A 23,273-nucleotide genomic window follows, 5' to 3' on the forward strand; every position below is an offset into this window, starting at 1 on the left:
CAGAGATCATCTATGCAAAATAGAAAATAGTACGAAAATTTTATTGGATACAATCGAAGCAACGCGAAGACTAAAAAGTAGAACCATATGGCTGGAAAATGGGGACAAGAATACAAAATTATTTCAAGATTATTCCAAAGGCCACATATTGACTAATACCATTTGGAGTCTTAAAGACCTAAATGGATGAGCGCTATGTAATTTCAACGATTTGGATAAACTGGGTAAGAGACACTTCTAGGGTCTATTTAAGGTAGAGGAAAGAATTAACATAGCAAAAATTATCTAGGTAGCTCAGTTCTTCCCCAGTTTTGTAGAAGAGGAAGGAAATTGAGCCTTGCTGGAGGAAGTATAGGAAGAAGACCTCCTAGTGGTCCTCCAAAAATACAAAACCCCCAATCCTAATGGATGAGTGGTGGAGTTTTTCTTATGTATTCATGATATCTTTGGGAAATTTTTGTTAGGAGTTGTGGAATAATCTCACAAGGAAGGACACATGTTGTTAGCTTTAAACTCCACTTTCATTGCTCTTATCCCAAAATCAGACAACCTTACATCCATTGATGATTATCAACCTATTTCCCTCCACAATCACATATATAAGTTTATTGCAAAAGTAATAGAAAGGATATTAAAACCAATACTATCTAAATCCATGTCTCAAGAATAGTTTGGGTTCTTGGAAGGTAGGAAGATACATGAAGCCATTGGGGTGGTTCAGGAAGGAATCCACGGTATCAAGATCCAAAAACTAAGAGGGTTAGTTATCAAGATAAATATTTTAAAATCCTATGATAGTGTGAGTTGGTTACACATCAGACTACTTTTAACTCATGTTGGTTTCAGTGCATATGTGATATCATGGATAATGAGTTGTCTCTAAACAATATCTTTTGTGGTTTAATCAATGGATCTACCTCCCCTTCTTTTCACGCTAAAAGTGGTTTGAGGCAAGGATGTCCCCTTTCTCTCCTCTTATTCCTCTTAGTTGTTGAAGGATTAAGTATAATGTTGCTAGATGCTAAAAGAAGAGGTGAGTTCCAAGGTACCTTAATTGCTCAAGCCTTATAAATTACTCTCCTAATATTTGTTGATGATATTCTCATTTATTGCAATGGCTCTAACCGTGATGTTGATAAATTAATTGAAATCCTATCCTTATTTGGGAAAGCTACCAACATATTCATAAACACCATAAATTCCTCCATTTCTCTACATAATCTAGAGGAAGAAGAAATACAACACTTTCGAGATGTCTTCCCTTACGAATTCAAGAATTTTGAGGAAGGCCTGAAATATTTGAGACTTCACATAAAACCAAATTTATATGGGAAAGAGGACTAGATTTGGCTAATAGCCAAGATTGAAAACAGGCTAAAATGTTGGAGACACATGTGGTTATCAAGAGCTAGGTGATTGGTTTTAGTCAAATCTTCGCTAGAGGTCATTCCAGTATATTAGATGTACCTTGCTTGGGTTCCCAAGTGCATTCCAAAAAAAATAAGAAGGATTTGTTTTAAATTCCTATGGGTGGGGACTCAAGATCATAATGTCCTCCCATGGGTCAGTGGGTCAAAAATTGCAACTCCCAAACTCCTCGGGGTTTGGGGTACAAAAAACATATTCCTATTTTCAAAAGCTTTAGCAGCGAAGTGTGGATGGAGGTTGCTATCTACTCATATCCTTTGCACTTTGTTAGACCATCATAAATATATAGTGCCAAGCTCGCTCGAGGAATGGATCAAAATAACGAGCAAACAACGTTCCAACATCTATGTGATATGGAGAGCAATTCTAAACTCTTTTGTCAGGCCAGGGTAACTCCACATTGAACGAGAGACAAAACTGATTGATATTATTCATTAGGTAACTCATGCTTATATATACAAAAATAAAAACAGATCAGTTCATCTTCTAGATGACTGTCCAGTTCACCCATCCGTTTCGGATTAGGTGTCAACATTCTCCCCCTTAATATGAAGGGATGTTGGTGAGTCCAAGCATCATTCTGAATCTTTCAAGCTTTTCTCTTCCAAGTGCTTTGGTGAAGATGTCTGCAATTTGCTCGTTTGTGGAACAATGACGGAGATGGATTGTTTTGGCCTCAACATGATGTTGGATCAGATGATATTTAGTATTGATGTGCTTAGTACGATCATGGAACTTTGGATTCTTGGCCAACTTTATTGCAGATGTGTTATCAATCATGAGTGGAGTAGATTGTATTTGTTTTACTTGCAAATCTTCAAGAATTTTCCTGAGCCACACAATTTCTTTCGTTGCTTCAGCTGCTGCCACGTATTCTGCTTCTGTTGTGGAATCTGCTGGTACTGATTGTTTGCGTGATCTCCAGGAGACAGCTCCTGATCCAAGACTCATAGTATATCCTGAAGTAGATACCCCAGTTTCTTTGTCTCCATCGAAGTCTGAATCAGAGTATCCAATCAAGTTGAAGTCGTCCACCTGTGTATACTTGATTCCAAGGTCTTGAGTTCCCTTCAAGTACCTTAGAACTCTTTTTGCAGCAGACCAATGTCCCTCACAAGGCTTTTGCATAAACCTGGAGAGGATTCCAACAGCAAATGAAATGTCTGGTCTGGTAGTAGTGAGGTAGATGAGACTTCCTACAAGCTGTCTATACCTTGTTGCATCTTCAAATTCCTTTCCTTCAGTAGATGTGAGCTTCAAGTTTTGTTCCATTGGAGTAGAAAGGGGATTGCACTCTGTCATGCCAAATCTGTATAACAAATCTCCAATGTATTTCTTTTGAGAAAGAAATATGGACTTTGGATGTTGGGTTACTTCAATGCCAAGATAGTAATGAACATAGCCCAAATCAGTCATTTCAAAAAAATTTCCTAATTCTTTCTTTATGGATGCAATATAGCTTTCATTGTTCCCTGTCATTAAAAGATCATCTACATATACCACAAGATATACAACTGTTTTGCCAACTTTCTTGACAAATAAAGTTGCATCATCAAGATCAAAATGTTTGAAGTTGAGTTTCAGAAGATGCTCAGTTAGTTTTTCATACCAGGCTCGTGGTGCTTGTTTGAGGACATACAAGGACTTCACAAGTTTGCATACTTTGTGTTCATGTCCTTTCACAGCAAATCCTTCAGGCTGGGACATAAAAACATTATCTTTTAGATCTCCATTCAAGAATGCAGTTTTTACATCCATTTGATGGACTTTCCAACCATTCTGAGCAGCTAGTGCAAAGAGTGTCCGGATGGTGGCCCATTTTGCTGTGGGAGCAAAAGTTTCCTCATAATCGACCCCTTCCTTCTGTGCAAAACCTTTTGCCACAAGCCTAGCTTTGTGCTTGTCAAGTGAGCCATCAGCTTTGTACTTGTTCTTGTAGACCCACTTGCAGCCAATTGGTTTGGTTCCAAATGGAGGATCAACCAGCTTCCAAGTGCCATTCTTTATGAGGGCATCATACTCCTTCTGCATCGCTTCTTTCCATTCATCATGAGAAGCAGCTTCTTTGAAGGAAGTTGGTTCAAAATCTGTAGACAAATTCAATTCACAATCATAAGTAACATCCATATCAACAGGTGAATTAGAGTTATCTACATCACCTCCATCTTGTCGGTTTGTATTTCTGGTTCCTGTTTTTCCAATTTCATCAGGATGAACACTTTCAAGTGTCTTTGTTAGCCACTTTGGGGGACCTTTCTGAGATGGTCCAGGCTGTTCTGTCGACTGAGTTGGGACTGAATCAAGATTAAGTCTCCCAATTCTATCAATTACATCACTTAAAGCATCATCCGTTGTTGGAGTGTCATGCAGGGGAGATTGTTCTTCAGAAGAAGATTCCACATGTTGATCTAGTATAGGAATCCCCCCTTCAAGATGTGGAATCTGATTATCAAACTCTTGGAATGATTTCGGTTTTGTGAATCTATCCAAGCGATCAAGTTACCGCTCAAGAACACTGTCAGATTTGGATGATTCAAGAAAAATGACATCTCTAGATAAAACAAACTTTTTATTTACTTCATCATAAAGGCGGTATGCTTTAGATGTGTTTGAATACCCCAGGAAGATACACTTACGACTTCTAGCACCAAGTTTGTTTCTATGTACCTTTGGTATTAAAGCATAACAGGTGGAACCAAATATCCTGAGATGTTTTACCGAAGGAACATGTCCATACCACAATTCATAAGGAGTCTTGTTTCTTATAGCACTAGATGGACATCTATTCTTTATATATGCAGCACATAGAACAGCATCAGCCCAAAACATTGTCTTTACATTTTTGAAGAAAAGCATGGATCGTACCATATTCAAAATCGTTCTGTTCATTCTTTCAGCTACACCATTCTGTTGAGGATTATAAGGTACAGTTGTTTGATGTTTAATCCCATGTTGGCGAAGATAATGTTCAAATTCATTTGATGTATATTCTTTTCCATTATCAGTGCGAATAGACCCAATATGAGATTGTGCATCATTTTCAATCCACTTATGAAAATTCTTGAATGTTTGAAAAGCATCAGATTTGTTCTTCAATAAGTAAACCCAACACATTCTGGTGTAATCATCAATAAATGTCATGATATATTTATTTCCATTTGCAGAAGGAACAGGCATTGGACCACATAAATCTGAATGAATAAGTTCAAGCTTCCTATGTGCTCTTGAATGTGAATCATGAAAAGACTGTTTGCTATGCTTTCCTAGAATGCAAGCATCACATTGTTTATGTTTTCTAGGAATTGTAGGCAAACCAGCAACACCATTTTTCTTCAACGAGCGGAGACTATCATAGTTTAAATGTCCAAATCTAGCATGCCATAATAAACTTGATGGAAGTGTACCTTCATCATGATGAGAAATATATGAAAAATGTTGTGCATGAGCAGAGGTTCCTTGCAGTTTAAGAAGTCTTTCTTCTTCTATACCTCTCATGACAAGTGAATGGTCAGATGCCTTTCTTACCTCAAGCTTTCCATCAAACATATGAATGGAGTGACCTTGCTGGCGGATGTGGACCAGGGACAGCAAGTTTCTCTTGAGCTGTGGGAGATATAGAACATGATCCAGAAGAAAATCTGGAAGACCAGACAGTTTAAGCCTGATTGTGCCAAGCCCTGATGGCTTGATTTTTGACTGATCTGCAAAGTATACTGCTCCATCAACATTGTCAGTGAAATCTTCAAAAAATTCTTTCCTATGAGTCATATGACAGGTTGCTCCTGAATCAAGCAACCAGTCATTTTTCGAAGAAGCAAGTGAAGCATTAAACAAGTCTTCATTTACTCCAATGTCACATTGTGCCTCAATATAGTGAGCTGATTCAGGTGCTTTACCTTTGCCTGTGTCATCAGTTTTACCTTTCTGCTGGTTTCTTCTCTGCTCAACCTTGTCCCATGGTAGCTTGCATGTAGAAGCATCATGTGATCCATTTCGTTTGCAGCGAATGCAATGCAGATCTGCCTTTTCTGCTTGAGAATGTCTGCCCCCCCTGCCTCTGAAGTATCTTCCTCTTCCTCTTCGTCCACCTCTTCCTCTTGTAGAATCTTGAGCAGGATGCTTTTCTTTGTGAGCAAGGAAAACAGTCTCTTCAGAAGATTCAGGGACTGTTTTCTTTCCAAAGGCTTTCTCTCTTTCAGCAAACTTTTTCACAAGAGAGTCAAAGGTTATATCTTTAAGGTTTCCATTTGCTTGTAAAGACTCAAGATAATTGGAGTAGGTAGGATAGAGTGCTTTGAGAAAGGCAATAAGAGAGATATCCAGCTCAACCTTAGTGGATTTAATATCATGCATTATAGACTTTATTTCAGATGCAAGAGCAAGAGGATCATTATTTTTCAGTTCAAGAGTGAAGAGTTTAATCATGAGCTGAACAACTTCAAGTGCAAAATGTGTATCATAGAGTTCTTTCAGCTTTTGTAAAGCTTCAAAGGCAGTGGAATAGGATGAAATATGACGACTTACTTCCTCATTTACAGATGCTGCGATCAATGCATAGGCTTTGTTGTTCTTGTTTTCCCAAATGGCGAGTTCTTTGTCTGATGTGGGCTGCACAAGGTCTCTGTCTTCTTCTCCGACACACACTCCTTTCCACAACTCATTGTAGATGAGGGTGTGTTTTACCATCCGAGACCATTCAGAATAGTTCTCCTTGCCAGTGAGAACTATTCCGACCATAGAGATGATTGAATGCATTTTATAAAAAAAAACTTCTTCTGAAAAGAAAAACTTTTGCTGATAAAAGGAACTTCTGATGACAAAAAAACTTTCCTAGCCTATTCCTTCTGCCACAGATTCCAAAAAAATATCAATCTTTAGATGTTTACGACACTCGTTCCTTTATATCCAAAAACTGTCACATGCTACAGAGTAATTCTATACATTTTACTGTTCTCGGCACATGCAGTATTCTATGTATCTACCTTTAGAATTTCGGTTTTCAATACAGTTTATATAAACCTCAGGCATCGGTCTCAATACACAATTCTATGGCTCAGCATCGATTTCAATACAATTTATCAATACAAAACCTCGGCATCTTCAATACAGTTTATCAATACAAAACCTCAGCATCTTCAATACATAACTCTATAATGTAGCGGACAAAAGATTAAAGGTAACAACGACGAAAATTGGTAGTTTATCCTCCAACTGACAGCGACGATGGATTCGGCTCCTCACACAGCAAAGACTGCAAATACTCTTATGCAAACCTTACACCAATTCCACGATGTTCCACGCTGCACCGACGTCCCAGGATTAACCCATAGGCTTTCCTTCACTCTTTACGGAGGCTCTTCGACTTCACACGATAACCGACAGCGCACCTAGGCAACGAATTCTCCTTTTGCAGAAGGAGAATAGACAGTTTATCTCAAATGCAAAAATCTCAAAAACTCAAATGCCAAAAACTCAAACGCACCATACAGGCCACGGACAGCAAAATCTGGGGGAACCGGATTTGAATATCATAAAACATACAGGTAGGAAAACAAATATCTCCAGGTTGCAAGCCAGCAACGATGGTGGGGCTCTCTCTTGGTGAGAAAAACTTTATACAGGGCGGAATTGCTCAAGATATCCGCACAGATGGCCGTGGCCGGCAGCATTTCCGATCATTTTCAATCGAGACTGGTGTTATTCCTCAGGCAAATGGCTCGGCAAGGGTGAGAATTGGCTCAAACTGATGTAATAGCAAGTGTGAAGGCTGATCTTGGAAAACCAAGTCCATATCAACCTGATCAAGGGAAGATTGAAATATCTGTTGAGTGCAGTCCTATCGCTGATCCAGAATTTGAGCGGAGGGGAGGAGAGCAACTGTACGACAGAAACAAAGTTCCTCCGTAGACTCACGGTTTCAAAAGGGACACATTACACTTTCTTTGCCCTTAGTAGACAAAACAACAGCAAGACCTGGGCGTATGGAAAAAACGGAATTTCACACAGTCAGGATGCGCAGAGAATGAAACGTTCAGTCATGGCCAGGCATTGATTCTTTCTGCGCCAGGCAGAGGCAGAGCAGCGCAGGACAGACAGGACAGAGTGGCGCAGGACAGAGCAGCACAGTGCTCAGGGCAGGAGTTACAACCTATTTTGGGACCTGTGCTCTGATACCATGTCAGGCCAGGGTAACTCCACATTGAACGAGAGACAAAACTGATTGATATTATTCATTAGGTAACTCATGCTTATATATACAAAAATAAAAACGGATCAGTTCATCTTCTAGATGACTGTCCAGTTCACCCATCCGTTTCGGATTAGGTGTCAACATCTTTTAACCTCATTGATGCAGGTCTTGCACATAAAATAGGGAATGAAACTCCAATTATAATTGGATTAGATTTGTAGCCAAGTAGAGGTTTGAGGCATATTCTTCCTCAACCTCTAATCAACTTCCTTCAGCTAAGAGGGGTCTCCAAACTATTTCATCTAGAAAATATTGATAACACAACACTATGGCACCAAGGATGGAAATCGATAATAGATCTAGGGCTAGAGGTCGTATACCATGAGGTGTGGAATCAATACCTGACAACTCTATATGTAGGTCATATCAGACTAGTGGTGAATAGGGAATATGAATTTGTTTGGACCTTTTCACCATTTGGGGAGTATACTCCGAAGCTAGAATATATTCATCTCAATGTAGCCAAGGTTAATAGAGTGCTCAAATGGTGGTGGAAATTATTTTGTTGCTCAAAATATTTGGATAAGGCTGACATATTCATGTGGGGCATTCTCGAATCAAAAGTTCCAACATGGGACATCCTTCAAAGGAGATACATGATAGGGCCTAGTTGGTGCACCCTTTGCAAGGCTCACGAGGAATCAATAGTGTATTTAATCCTGGAATGCCCATTCACATCGCAAGTTTAGCTATACTGTATTTCAACCATAGTTCAACGCTATCAATGGATCTAATGCATGACTAAATAATTTGGATTGTCCTGGTTTACCTCTCCCCGTAAAAAACTATTGAAATCAATTCCTCTAATTATTTGTTGGGGGGTCTAGATCGCAAGAAATAAAGCCATATTTTTAGGATGTTCCCTCATCTCTTGAGTCCATTGTGTGATCGCAAAAACCCCCAACACCTCAATCCCTTGGGCTTATTTTGATGGTGCATGTCAAGGTGAGGAACAATCCTATGGTGGAGGAATTATTCTTTATCTTTCTGAATCCCACTCCTTCCACATAAAAATGGGATTAGGCAGGGGCATAAATAATCAAGTTGAACTTTTAACATGCAAAAACTTATTGGTTTTCGCTAAAGAAAAAGGAGTAACACAAAATCAAATTTATGGCCCTACAGACCCCTTTGGTTCATTGTAGCTTAATTTTCACTCCGTCCACACACCTCTACTCCTCCCTTTACACAAGCCTTGACTTCAAGTGGGAAGCAACCCCTGTTGCACACCCCAAGAGAACACCAAAACTCCCCACGGTTCACGACACCTTGATGTAGTTTGCACCTTCTCTTCCCTAATTGGTCTATGTGAAGGATGTGTGATCTCCTTGTGTGTTGTGTCAAGTAAGCACTAGGTTGAATATATACCATTGCATGGTATGCAAAGGATTGTGACCCTTCAAGTCACTTGGGTCGACGCGTGGCACAATTGAGATTGGGCTAACACTTGCTATGATAGGTTGACACCTATAACAAGTTGTCACGCTGAACTAAGGTCTCATCTACGTCGTGAGGGGGTGCACCAATAACCAATCACACCCTTCAGTGTGTTTAGTTGTCTTGAGGGGGCATGCCAATAATCAACCACACCCAATGTCATCATTATTAAGGAAATGACAGTAACCAATCATGCCCAAAACTAAACTCACTTGGTTGGGTCATGTCGATGCGTATGCTCATCCAATTCTGACAATGCGCCCTGACACCTTGTAGTCCAAGTCAACATGTGATGTTTGGGTGCCAACAACACTCAATAGGGTTGAAGATGTGCATTGTGTATGAGCACACACATGTGCCTAAGGGTGTTACACGATTTCTCCAATATGATGGGAAATGATCATGTACAATGTCACATTCAATAGGAATGCCATAGTTAGTTAAATGCGGGTAATTACAATGCAGTTAAAAATGACAAATATTAAGCACCATATAGTAAACCAATCATTCATTCATTGCCTTTCCATCTTGTCCACTCTTTCCATCTTGTCCACTCGATGAGAATAAAGTAATATTCAACGGATAGGAAAAAAAATTAATGAGCTAATCACTGTCTTATTACATAGTGCTTAATACTTAACATAAAAATACCTCCTACTTGAATGAACACTACCACACTACCAATATTGTCAATGTCATCTCCCACTCTATAAACAATAAAAAGTCTAAATTTTACCTGCACATAAATCCAAAATAAAAAAATCACTTTAAAACATTTGTCTCGAATAATTGTTTGACTTGTTTCACTTCCATTATTATAAATGTTTGGGTTTTTATTTTTATTTATTTTGTTTTATTATTTTTCTAAATAAAAATTATATTTAATAACATTAAACTAAAATTCTATATCTAATTAGAAAATAGTTTTTTGGTTTTGTTGGGTGTGGAGCATGATTATTTAGAGGTCTTTGTTTCAGCTGAATGTATACCATAGGAAGATTGTACACCCCTCCACGCAGGGGGGTGCGGGGGGGACTTGTCCCCCCTGCGGGGGTTTGAGGGGCTAATCCCCCTCGGCTAGGGGGTCCAGGGCCAGCGGTCCCCCGGCGAGGGTTTCGCGGGTAGCGCCCCCAAAGCTAAAAGTAGATGTAAAATTGCCTTGTAAAAGTATAGTAATTTCTAGTCAATCTGGGCCATTCATTAGGCAGATGATCTGACAGTAGAACTTATGTTTAGTTTAGGGTTTTTTGCCCTAGAAGGCAACCCCTCTCTTTGTATGAGGGTATTATATTCAGGCTATGTAATAGATGTGTATTCTCAGAGCGAGAAACAGAGAGGTGAGACTGTGAGAGAAAACAAAGGATATTATAGCGGATCTGCTGTATGTTGTGTCTTTTCATTTTTTTGGATAATAGAAAGGAAGGATTGGTTGTTCGATGTAGCCCAAACTAAGTGAACCACGTATATTTGTATCTCTATGGTTTATGTATTTGTGTTTTTTCGCATATTATATATCTTGCATTTCTCTATCATATACATAATTTTTCTAACAAATTTAATTAAACTTTTAGTGAAAATCATTTACTATATTAGCTGCTCTCACTGATAAGTTATATTTAATGGTAGATAAAATACCTTTACCAAAAACTTTCCCCACATTAATCTCCTAAAAATAATAAATGATATTTAATAACAACTAAGAATAATAAATAATATTTTCCCACAATGTTCTTCTAAAAGATGCCTTTGGTCTCTTAATTGTTTTTTTTTTTTTTTTTTTCTCATTTTATTGATGGAAAATCCCGCAATGGTCTCAGGGAAATAATAAATGATATTTGATAACCGCTCAAATACGCCTTTATCTTCCTAGTTTTATTTTTTATTAATTGATGTGAAACGACCTCCATCAAAAACCAATCTCATAAAATTATAATGAGAATTTCATATGGACAATAGAGACGAATCTCAATCCATCTAATAAGTCTAAACTTTATAAATTCCCCAATTTAATTTCCGTGACACAGATTGGAGCAAGATGTCTTCTGCAATGGATGTGCAGACCGAACAGCTCAGTAGTGCTATTCTCAGTAGTGCTATTCAGAAGCTCTTGTCCAACGGGATAAACAACCTGAAGGTGCAGGAAAGATATATTCTCCCTCCCCATGAGCGCCCACAGATGTCTCAGATCTCTTATCAGAGCATCCCTGTGATAGACCTAAAAGATCTGGACGGCCCTAACAGAACAACACTAGTCTATCAAATCCGACGAGCATGTGAAAAGGATGGTTTCTTCCAGGTACACACCTCAACCCATACTCAGCAATTCTCCCTCCCCTCAGTGATCTTTTATCAGACCTGCAGACTATTGAGTCTTTACATCTCTGTTAATATGGTGGTATTGATATAATGTCTGGGTCAAGTTTCATGTCCAAGTGACTATAATTTTGGTTGATATCAGATAGTGAACCATGGGGTGCCAAAGAATGTCATGGAAAGCATGATGGGGATAGCCAAAGAGTTCTTCGAAATGCCCATTGAAGACCGAGCATGCCTCTACTCAGAGGACACAAAGCAGCCAGTCCGGCTTTCTACAAGCTTCAATATTGGCGAAGACAAGGTTCTCAAATGGAGGGACTATCTCAGGCACCCTTGTCATCCTCTGGAGGAAGTCATCGGCTCTTGGCCTGAAAAACCTGCAGCCTACAGGTAAAATATCAAAGACAGAACACTAGAATTGATTCATCTTAACCATAAATGGAAAAGTGTAACTGGTTTGATTTGGGCTTTTGTTACAGAGATATTGCGGGGAAGTACGCCTGTGAGGTGAGAGCCCTAATATTAAGGCTGCTGGCTGCAATTTCAGAAGCCCTAGGGCAAGATTCCGATTACTTGAATAAAATTCTGGGCAATCATACCCAAGTGATGTATATAAATTACTATCCCTCATGCCCAAACCCAGATCTTACTCTCGGTTCAGGAAGCCATACAGATGCAACTGCCCTCACCGTGTTAATGCAAAACGATGTCAGTGGCCTGCAAGTAATCAAGAACGGAAAGTGGGTTGCTGTAGAACCCATAGCAAACGCATTTGTGGTCAATTTGGGAGATCAGCTGCAGGTTAGAAAAGATGAGCAGATCTATATAGTTAGTTTTTCTCAGTATGCAAGAATTTGGTAGTATTCATTCAATTTGATTAGTATCTGATTTGAATGTATTAGGTTGTGGGCAATGGGAGATTTAGGAGCGTGCAGCATCGAGCAGTAACGAATATGCAGAGTGCACGCATATAAATTCCCACTTTCTATTTGCCTGGGGACGATGCTTTTATTGCTCCTGCAACGAGCATGGTGGATGAACAGCACCCGGCTGTGTACAGAGGATATAAATTTGAAGAGTTTTGGGAAGATTTATGTAAAGAGGGATCAAAGGGGAAGAGTGCGGTGGATCGTTTTAAATTGGAATGAATAATGATTTGTGTTGTTTGGTGGAGCCATGCTTAATTTGAACAGCCATTTGGCATATGAATCCCACACCGTGTCATTTCAAAGAGTACAAATAATGCAGTTTTCAATGGCCATAAGCAAGTTATACAGCCATATACAGCCATCTATGTAATATTTTGATATTTATAGATATGTGTGCGTTGATTAAATAAATAAAGATATTTCACATTACATTATTTTTAGATATTCTTTAAATGCAGTTTTATAAATAAAGATATTTCACATTACATTATTTTTACGCCGTAAGGCGTTACCTTATGAAATGAACTATTACGCCGTAAGGCGTTCCCTTATGAAATGAACTACCCAAACTGCTTACGTGTAAAAATGTGTGCCATTAGATTTTGTTGTTAGACGATTAGGTAATCGTTAACCATTGATCTGAATTGAACCATGCCAGGGACGCTTGTTACTGGGTCGTTCAACATTCCTTATGAAATGAACTACCCAAACTGCTTACGTGTAAAAATGTGTGCCATTAGATTTTGTTGTTAGACGATTAGGTAATCGTTAACCATTGATCTGAATTGAACCATGCCAGGGACGCTTGTTACTGGGTCGTTCAACATTCCACGATGTTTCGTCTCTCTGGCTCACTCTGTATCGGACGCTTGTTACTGGGTCGTTCAACATTCCACGATGTTTCGTCTCTCTGGCTCACTCTGTATCGGAATATGCAAGGAAAATTATAAGAAGACATCCATTCAACTCCTGTACCAGGGTTGCCAATGGTCTGGGTAAATTGTTCTACTACCTCGGATTTTCTTTTGGGAGACGCTAGATGCATAGAAGATGGTTGGCTGTGGATAGAGCCCTCATCATTCAACCATTTTTATTCACCGTGTCACTGTGCAAGATTGTAAGGGCTTTAACCGTAGAGATAATGTTTTTTTTTGGGGCGGTTCTTGCTTGTTTGGTTTTGACGCGATTTTTATCCGTATCAATGTGTTGCAGTTACATATTCTGAAGGCATGCTTGTTTTGCCCTTGCGATTTTATTTTGTATTTTGTGGCTGTATGGAGGGCAGAAGAGTCGTTAGAGATAAATTCTGTGTAGCCCATTGTGAATGGAGGTGAAGATATGAATTTGTTTTTCAATTTATAATATATTCAGATATGTTAGCAGTGGCGTTGTCCTGAAATCGATGCTGGGTGATTTCCTCTTTGGCCTGAACAAGTTTTCCCATTTCAAGGTTCAAACTGGAAGCTCCAGGATGGATGATTTGAACTATCTCGCCAAGGATGGCAAAATTGGCAGAGCTCTGCTCATTTTTTCCGGCCTTCTTGAAGTCATCGACCTCTGCCAAGAGGGCAGATGCCCACGATTCAGCACAGCTCATTTCATCTTCGTTATTCTCATCCATATGTACAGTAGATGCCACGCTGCTGGCATTATCTACTGAATGGCGAGAATGGGAACGGCGGGGAGATTTCAAGGTGGGTAATTTTGATGCAGAGAGCTGGAGGAGGTCATGGTCCAACAAGTTTTTGCTTGAATCAGGTGAGGCTGGACACGGTTGGTTAATGATGATCTGCTTGCCTGGGATATATTCTTGCCCTTCTTGCCCACTAATCCTCTCAGCCTCTGGCATTCTGATTGGAGCTCAGCAATCTCTCTGACATTCTCCAGGTATTGCATGTGGGAAACCTCTGCAGCTTTCATGGAGTGCTCCCTCTCTTCGCTCCAGATTTCAATTTCCTTGTTAAGCAAGTGAAGTTCATACTTCAAACGAGACTTTTCCTTTTCTGCAATCTCCAGTTTCATCTCCATGGTGCGTAATTCATCTTGGGATCTCCTTTTGGAGTGGAGGACGTCTTGGTATGATGTGAAGAGAAGATTCTTTTCGGATTTCACCTTATCGATCTCTTCCCTGCCCAATTGAAGTTCTATCTGGCATTCATTCAAGGATCTTTTCAGTTCAACCTTCTCTGCAATTGCGACCTCCAGCTCACGCTTTGAAGTTGCCGCTTCAGCTTGAGCAGTTTCCCATCCTACCTCGAAAACAAAAAGAAAAGAATGTATTATCAAATTTCAAGGATTGTTTTTTCACTGGGTGGGGTAATCTACAATAGAACGCCACTGGATGCATGAAATTGAGTATGATCCAAACAATCTGGGGCTCATAAAATACACCACAGGATAATTGGAACTTAGTGCCATGTGAAGTAATTGAAGGTTATGTGGAAATAAGCAATTGAAACCCACAAATTCTTAATTATTATTTATTCATGTGATGCAAAGGGGTTTTAGAGAAATAGGTTCGGTTTACCTGTATATTTTTATATGCATTAGATAATGCTCGTAATGTTGGTAGTGATAAATATACTTCATCTGTTATATAAGGATTGTTTTTTCACTGGGTGGGGTAATCTACAATAGAACGCCACTGGATGCATGAAATTGAGTATGATCCAAACAATCTGGGGCTCATAAAATACACCACAGGATAATTGGAACTTAGTGCCATGTGAAGTAATTGAAGGTTATGTGGAAATAAGCAATTGAAACCCACAAATTCTTAATTATTATTTATTCATGTGATGCAAAGGGGTTTTAGAGAAATAGGTTCGGTTTACCTGTATATTTTTATATGCATTAGATAATGCTCGTAATGTTGGTAGTGATAAATATACTTCATCTGTTATATAAGGTTTTCTCTATAGTCTAATTTGTTTAAAACTTAATAGAGATTTATTGAAATTATATTTTAAATTGTGAAATTTTTATAATCTAAGTACTTAAAATTTTTCAAAGTACTGGATTTATATATACTATCACAAACTCATATTAAAAAATAAATATCAAAATTTAACATTTTTTTTTTTTTTTTTCTAACCAAATTCTAACTAAAAACTTTAAATATTTAAATAACAAAATAATAATATGGTCGACCCAACTTACCTACATACAACCCATACCAGAGTAAGGCATTTGTCCAACATATTTGGTTAGCAATATCTTATGTTTTCTCTATTATTTCTTTTGCCTGCCCTCATATATATAAAAGAAAGTAGAATCGATTCAATTGGAAAAAAAAAGCATATGAAATTATTCAAAACCAACCTATATGATTTATCTATAACATGTGAATTTATTTAAAGATATTATATATGATTTATCTAATTGTAATATTCAATGTTATTCATATATTTATTCACATAAAAGAAAAAGTTAATTAAACTTATATGGTTTATGGTTTTAACTAAGTTAAATTGTGTAAAGTAGAATAAAACCTACCATGTTTAAGATGAACACTCTACCTATTATCAAAGATAAAAAAGCGTTTTTAGAAAAATGAGAAAGTGGATTGCTGAGAAATAAAATTTTATTCCTTAATACTCTCTATTCTCATCTTAAGCACTATCTATTTTTATTTGATACTCTCTATTCTCATCTTAAGCACTCTCTTAAATTTAACATGGAGAATCAAAGAAATTTCACAACTAGGCGAAGCATTTGTGTTGGTAAGTGAGACTCTTTCTAAGAAGCAATTCTGACAGCCAGGTGACAAACTACTGGGTCAAGGAGAAGATATACAAGGTCTATAATCTATTTTTCGAGGCATCAAACTTTGCCATCATATTCAAAAACACTTGCACATACTCATTGACAGAAACACGTTACACATTGTGGAGAAGAAAACTCAAAAAACATATATATTCAGCTCACAAGTAAACAACCACAAATCATCACCTAGAATGAATCTCAATCGAAGAAGTTACACAACCAGGTCAACCAACAATTTGATATTGACTAAACCATTTTGACACAATCTCTGGAACGTGCTTGCTTCTTCAGCTCACTGATCGCATAGTGAAATTGAAGATATAAACAATCCTGAGATGTATCCTAACCCTACCTGTAAATGGGTAGAAGATTGTTCCCTGAAACTGCCTCTTCCAAAAGTTTTTCACGCTGCTTCACCATATCTTCTTTGCTTTCTGTTGCCAATTCTTCCTCCAAGTGCACTTCCTGCTACACCAATAATATAGAACATCAAAAATCATTTCAAAGCATTAAATCTATATAAAATGAGTTCTGATATATAAGAAATTAATGCCCCACCTCATGAGTCTGACCAGACGAGCATGTAACATTAGGCTTCTCTTCTTCCCTTTCCTCCTGCTTCTTTTTCCATGGCCAATTTTTTCGACCCATCTGGTTATACAAACATGAAATACAAAAAAAGTTGGTTCATCTACCCAATTTCTTCAAGCTTTGTCACAATGAAACTTAACATAATAAAATTAAGGAAAGCCAAATTCCTTGTGCTTTGTTGCAGCTTTGTCTATCTAAATGTAATAAAGTGCATCATCCATAGTTACCTGCACTGCACCCTGATCAAGTACTGTTGCAGAATGTCAAATGACAGGACAGTATTGTTATTTTTGTTGGAGATATGTCATTATAGTTGGATTGGATTCATCTTCTTCAAGAAATGTGTAGGCAAAAGTTCTTTATTCCCGGGCTGACGAACTTTCAAAGGATCGCTTCCTCTGGCTAAGGTTGGAAGAATATCATAAAACAAAAAAGCATGGAGGTCCAACACTAAAGTTGAAAAAAAAATTCCAAAGATACGCTACCCACAGGGAAAAAATGGCAGGGGAACCAAACAAAAAGAGTTCATCACGCATCTGCCACCTTTTTATGACTTTACTTCATCTCAAGGGACCTGGAAGATAATACACATGGATACTTAACCAAAAGGCAAATCTTTGTTACTATTTTAATGGAAAGTTTGGAAGTTGGTTTAATCAAACCAAAATCTTAGAATGCAGTAAGAAGCACACTAGCTTACAATTAATTAATAAGCACAAAAAGAAAAAGAAAAAAAAGTATGTTCTGTATTCTTCCTTTGCCGAAAGCAAATGGTGATGTGAGTTTTTCTCACAACAAAGCCCCCACATGTTATAAATTTTTTTATTTGACATGAAATTTATGTCAACGGAAGTGGCTCACCATGCTCACAGTTTCTCCTGTGACATTTACAGACTGTCACAATAATTCTTCATACATAGCATCCATTAGAGCTTCTCCCATTATATATATCTTAAGTTTTGTCTTATTTTCATAGATTAAGATTTGAATTCAAGATTTCTAATTCGGTTTCGGTTTGGTTTTATTTTTACAGACATTGCCAATTAAACTACACCAAACTGACATTTTTATATTCAAATTTTCAACTTCACTCCAGTTTCATATTCTTTATAGCGTTATAAGGTATATATTTTTACACTTCTCTTCAGTTTCATATTCTTTATAGTGTTATAAGGTATATATTTTTACACTTCTCTTCAGTTTCATATTCTTTATAGCTTTATAGGGTATATATTTTTACACTTCTCTTCATTTTCATACTCCGGTTTTCTTTCTTAGACAATGTGACACTCCGAAGTCAGTTTTCATATTCAGATTTGCATTCCTGTGACACTTTCACTTCAGTTTCATGTTCAAATGTGCACTATCAACTCAGTTAATCAGATTTGCATGTTTAAATAAGGTTTGAGTTGTAATATTTATTGGTAAAGCATATAGAGTATCTTTGACTCACCTATATTTAACATTTCAATGAGCGCAATTCCAATTAATAGAGAAAGAATAAAACTTTAAGCATCTATCTTATTTCTATGTGTAATATTATAAAATGGTGAATCATTTTTTAAGTTAATTTATATGTTTATTTAATTACGCTATAAGGCGTTCCCTCAACAAATCCTCCGGGAATTCTTTACGTGTATCTCCAGAAACAGTTAATTTTTCCTCCGGGAATTCTTTACCTGTATCTCCGGAAACAGACATTTTTCTCTCTGTATGTCTTATTTCATGGTTGTTGTCCTTTTTCACCTCTTTTGCAATTACAACTGTTAAACTCTATAAAACTCTGATAGTGCAAGGGTTACAATTATTAGTGTTTGACAAAAGCAGAGAAAAAGCGTGGAGGTAATGCAATGGCAGTTTGTAGCCAATTATAGCCATTCCGAATTGCAACAGAGAGATTATCTACAGCCAAGTCGCTTCCACCTTGCGTTAATTAGGCAGTTACCACTCAATTCGGCATGTTGTTCACCTGAGTTTTATCCATGTTCATTTGAGGCGAAATCCAACATGGGTGTACCGTAAAAATCGATTATGAAAGCGCAGACAGTAAACGAAAAGGATGTGAGAGCATCTTGCACTAATATTTTAGCTTTCTCCAATAGTAAGGGCATGCGTACAAAAATGTTCATCTCGGCATGATCCCCTTCGATCTGAACATCAGGGAGCTCTATGAAGCGGATCATGTCCCTTGACGAAGATGGTAGGGTGTGGTGAGGAGAGCCGTCCATCCATATGGCGGTGAAGAAGGTGACAGAAAAGCCATGGTACACAGTCAGCCGCTTTGCAAGCTCGAGCAGTGGGATGTGATGGCCCGACCCAAACCCAGGGAAGATTGCGACATGAGGCTTTTGGCTCTGCTCTTGCGACTCCATGAATGTCTCTATATTCCAACAAGCAAATGCCAATATTTGAAGGGTGGGTTCTGTAATGATGAAGCAGAATTTATAGTTATAAAACAAATGTATGACATTCACCCATTTTTAGCACAACTTATCATCTCATTTCAAGCCAAAAGTTTGGAGGTTTAATCCGAACTTGCAGGAGACCAAGAGGACGAAGAGGAGCATGAGGAGGACGCAGAGAAGCATTGAGGTCCATGGCGTCTGATTCATCTGCAACCTTCAAGCCTTTTGGAGTTCTCTTTGTTTGCCTTGGTGAGTACCATCCATCCAATGATTCAACGAGTGAGTTCGGTATCGGTCATTGTTCGAAATAATGATTCCATAACGTCTACCATTATTGTCAGCCATCCAATTGTAGAAGCTTATAGTATATTGTACACTAAAGATCCAAATCCTGAAGCCAAGCATAATTCTCTGTATCATGCCTGACTTGAGCTAACTAAATTTTTGTAGTTCTATTCAATTCAACTAAAGGAGCTAGGTTCTTTGTAGCTTCTATATTATTAAAAACCCAGACCCAATTTCTCATCTATGTTTCTATTAGAACAAATCATAATAAACTAGCACTCGAGATTTTTACAGTCATAAAATGCACCCAATGATTGCAGAGAGAAAATTTTAGTAATGCCTGAATACCAGCGAACGTCCGGTTAGGACATAGAAATTTTCTTCTACCCTTTTGAGCGTTTCAAGAAGAAACATGATGTGAGGGGCTGCATCCTCCGACTGAGGTGTCGGGTCTAAGGGATAACTATTCTGTTAAAATCCTTTGAGATCTGCACCTAGCCTCATTCCTTGGTGCCATATGGATCAGGTAGCCAACAGTGAGAAATCTTGGGGGACAGCTTAACACTTCGCCAACCTCACTAGTGAATCAATATCCCCTTAGGCTATTAATGCTATGGGTGTGACCTCTCAAGGCAGGGTGGGTGCCTGATAATCAAAGATTTAAGTTTGAGCTGAAAGCCGTGCAGCTCAAACATGAAAAAAATGACTGCAATATATACCTCTAATTTAATTTGTTGAGTTTATAATGATACACATTTTTTAATATTTAATCATGAGTTCAACTTACCAGTAGAAAATGGAACAAAAAGAACAATCACATGAGATAGTATCCACTATAAACTTCTTCATAAAAACTTTGTAGAATAATTACCAATTCACGGTAACTAAATATTTCATGTAGAGTTATGCATTACTTCAGTCCTTTAAAAGCAGAAATTCTAGATGCATTACTTCATTCCTTTACAAAGCAGAAATTCTAGTAACCAGTTACCGTTGATATCTCAATGCTCATGATTGCTTTTTCAGGGCCGTGATGCATATCAATGTCAAGAAGGATAATGATTATTAGCTGTGGAAAAATTATTATCTGATTTGTCAAGGATAATGATTTGTTATCGGCTCCTATTGTTGCAATTGGGGATGATAAAAGCATTGCAAGTTTAGATATCTTAAGTAGTTGAAAAAATATTTGCTAATCTCTCCAGGAAAATAATCTCTTTTTATTCTTGTTCTTGGAAGGCAACATTTGTCGGAGTCTCATTGCAGAGGCTGTATTTCGTGATGCTATGCAGAAAAGGGGATTGACATCAGCATTCAAAATTGACTCTGCTGCAACTATTGACTACAATGAAGTAGGTTCCAGCTTATCATGGGTCAAGGCTAATTGAATTGGTATTTTAAATTTTTTTGTATTATACTGCAATAAATAGGTATCACGTATTAATATGTTGAAATTATTTGAAGGGCAATCCTGCAGATCCCAAGATGAAGAATGCAGCCAAGAAACGTGGAATAGAGATAACTTCCATATCACCTACAGACTTTAAAGAGTTTGATCTAATACTTGCAATGCACAAGCAGAACAAAGGTAAATAAAAAGCATAAATGGCATATAAAACTCCCAAAAGTTTCAGTTTCATTTGCTAAGTTGTTCCAAACGGAATCTAATAAGCCAATACTATTGTTAAATTCAAAAAAATGTACATTAAAGTTTGTCTATGTTATTGTTAACATATGCTTCTAATTAGTTTCTAATTTGTTTGCAAATATAAATTAATAACATGGGATGGATATATTTTGTAGCTGACATATTGAAAATTCTCCTTCAGTGCCCCCAACACACAAGGCCTTTATTGCTTTTCCCAGGTAATTGTTTATATTTGGTATTCTTTATCGTTTCCCTGTGATACTCATACCATGGAGGAAGCCATTTTTATAGTCAGATGGAGAAAGTGGAGGAGCAAAGTAGCTGTGAGATATCAAATGGACAATTACTGTGCCAATGGCTTGCTACCTTGGAGCTCTAAAAAGCTTCCTACAACAGTGGTATGAGAACTCAACTTTGCTCAATTATGGTGAAGTTTTAGTGTGATAGCATCTGAGATTTGTTTTGAGGTTGGTTCTCTCTGTAACTGATTTTTTGATTTTGTGTGTTGTTGTTCGCATTACAGATGTGGCTGATACTGCACTGATATTGAGAAAGCACACCCTTCCAATAAAGCTATTTTCTTGCATGTTATTCAATGAATTAGAAATCTTCGATCCTCGGGATCAGTTGCCATTTGCATATCTAAGAGACATGATGACCCCCAAAGTGAGGATTCACATGCTCGAATAAGCCATTTTTAATACAATAACAAATGAATATCAACATTCTTACAAAGTCAATCGAAGCATTTTCAAAGAGCCTCCTTTGGACCTGCAAATTTCTTTGGTTTATGAATCCAGAACCTGCAAATCGTATTTGGACAGAATGTGGGCTACATATTCTGTTTGATTGTATTAATTCATTTCAAATTTGATTGGCTGCTATTATTACAACGTCCATAAAATATCAATTTTTTAAACTGTGAAGGGTCACGAAATAGCAAGAAATAGCAAAATATGGGAGGATCCATACCTGCAAATTTTACCAATCCGTGATGTTGATGGATGCCATGAGTGTTAATTTTGTGCTAGATTGGATTAGATGACTGAAATAGCAAAATATGGGAGGATCCATACCTGCAAATTTAACCAATCCATGATGTTGATGGATGCCATGAGTGTTAATTTTGTGCTAGATTGGATTAGATGAATGATTTACTTCTCAATAATTGAAATCATTTTTACTGCTTCTGCCAACATGAGATGATAGAGACTCTGCACCTATATCTAATATGTGTATTGCATTTAATGGCGTTCATAGAGACTGAATTGTTTTTCCATGTGAATTCCAGTGGTGATTCTAGTTATACCGGAAATGAAGGAAAATACAATGAAACGGGCTCTCCTAGACAGTTGGTATCCAAACTGGGTGTACGCCATGAAAACAGTTTTAACTCAAACAGAAACAAAGAATTTTTCTAGGTAGCTCTTTGTTGTCAACGCAATCCTGAACTGAAATTTGGTACAAGTTGTATAGGCTTGCATGTGCACCATCGTGACAGAGCTTTTATTAAAGGAGGTGTGACGTGGGGACAAATGTCCCCAGATGTTGATTGTTACATTTCTGCATCTTTTTTAGATTTGCCTATCCCTATGTCGCCATTGATCTTCAATTTATGCACATTTCTGCATCTTATTTAGATTTTCATATTCCTATGTCACTATTGCTCCTCAATTTATGCACATTTATGCATTTTATTTAGATTTTCCTATTCCTATGTTGCCATTGCTCCTCAATTTATGCCTTACGGCGTTTCCTTTGCAACATTTGGTGCAAATGCTAGTTAGATATGGTTTAAATGCAGTTTTAGAAATATGTTAGGCATTTTAAATTGTATTGACAGAAATTATTATATTTGCTAAACTTTATATTATACAGGTTTATTATATTTGTCTAGGATATAACCAATTCAGTTTTTCATTGCTTTGTTATTAGTTTTTTTGACTAAAATAATTTAAAATCTAACCAAAGTTTAACATTATGAAATTAAATTTATTATTTTTAAATAAAATTTATTTCTATTTATTTCAAATATGATCAGTTGAAATGTCTTATTGTGTAATGATGCAAGAATTGACTTTTGTTGGGTAATGATGGCAAAAATTGACTTTTGTGTACTCTATCACTAATTATTATGTACTATATCACTAATTACTATGTACAATAAATATAAATGCAGTTGTCTATAACGCGATTTTTTGAAAGTCTTTCCGACGGTT

At 37.4% G+C, this 23,273-nt stretch overlaps 2 protein-coding genes across 2 annotated transcripts; both read left to right on the top strand.

Moving 5' to 3' along the window:
* Positions 1-11,097: 11,097 nt before the first annotated feature.
* Positions 11,098-12,715, top strand: LOC149150157 (protein DMR6-LIKE OXYGENASE 1-like). Its single transcript, XM_089440032.1, has 4 exons — positions 11,098-11,411; positions 11,574-11,821; positions 11,911-12,232; positions 12,334-12,715. Exons 1-4 carry the CDS (start codon positions 11,151-11,153, stop codon positions 12,403-12,405), a joined length of 903 nt encoding a protein of 300 aa, XP_089296158.1. The 5' UTR covers positions 11,098-11,150; the 3' UTR covers positions 12,406-12,715.
* Positions 12,716-19,312: 6,597 nt separating this feature from the next.
* LOC149150158 (uncharacterized) lies at positions 19,313-21,744 on the top strand. Its single transcript, XM_089442716.1, has 4 exons — positions 19,313-19,370; positions 20,646-20,758; positions 20,871-20,994; positions 21,578-21,744. The coding sequence occupies exons 1-4, from the start codon at positions 19,313-19,315 to the stop codon at positions 21,742-21,744; spliced, it is 462 nt and encodes a 153-aa protein (XP_089298842.1).
* Positions 21,745-23,273: the final 1,529 nt, after the last annotated feature.

The sequence above is a fragment of the Pinus tabuliformis genome, chromosome 9 (genome assembly GCF_031772625.1).
Source record: "Pinus tabuliformis cultivar Carrire ecotype Pingquan chromosome 9, CPIR1, whole genome shotgun sequence".
In the NCBI taxonomy this organism is placed as follows: domain Eukaryota; kingdom Viridiplantae; phylum Streptophyta; class Pinopsida; order Pinales; family Pinaceae; genus Pinus; species Pinus tabuliformis.

Excerpts from the sequence above, each read along its gene's own strand:
- LOC149150157 (XM_089440032.1), top strand. The coding sequence starts at position 11,151 with ATGTCTTCTGCAATGGATGTGCAGACCGAACAGCTCAGTAGTGCTATT. Across the intron at positions 11,822-11,910 it reads GAAAAACCTGCAGCCTACAG|AGATATTGCGGGGAAGTACG; the intron begins GTAAAATATCAA and ends CTTTTGTTACAG. Across the intron at positions 12,233-12,333 it reads ATTTGGGAGATCAGCTGCAG|GTTGTGGGCAATGGGAGATT; the intron begins GTTAGAAAAGAT and ends TGAATGTATTAG.
- LOC149150158 (XM_089442716.1), top strand. The coding sequence starts at position 19,313 with ATGGCGTCTGATTCATCTGCAACCTTCAAGCCTTTTGGAGTTCTCTTT. Across the intron at positions 19,371-20,645 it reads AGTTCTCTTTGTTTGCCTTG|GCAACATTTGTCGGAGTCTC; the intron begins GTGAGTACCATC and ends TGTTCTTGGAAG. Across the intron at positions 20,995-21,577 it reads AATGCACAAGCAGAACAAAG|ATGTGGCTGATACTGCACTG; the intron begins GTAAATAAAAAG and ends TTCGCATTACAG.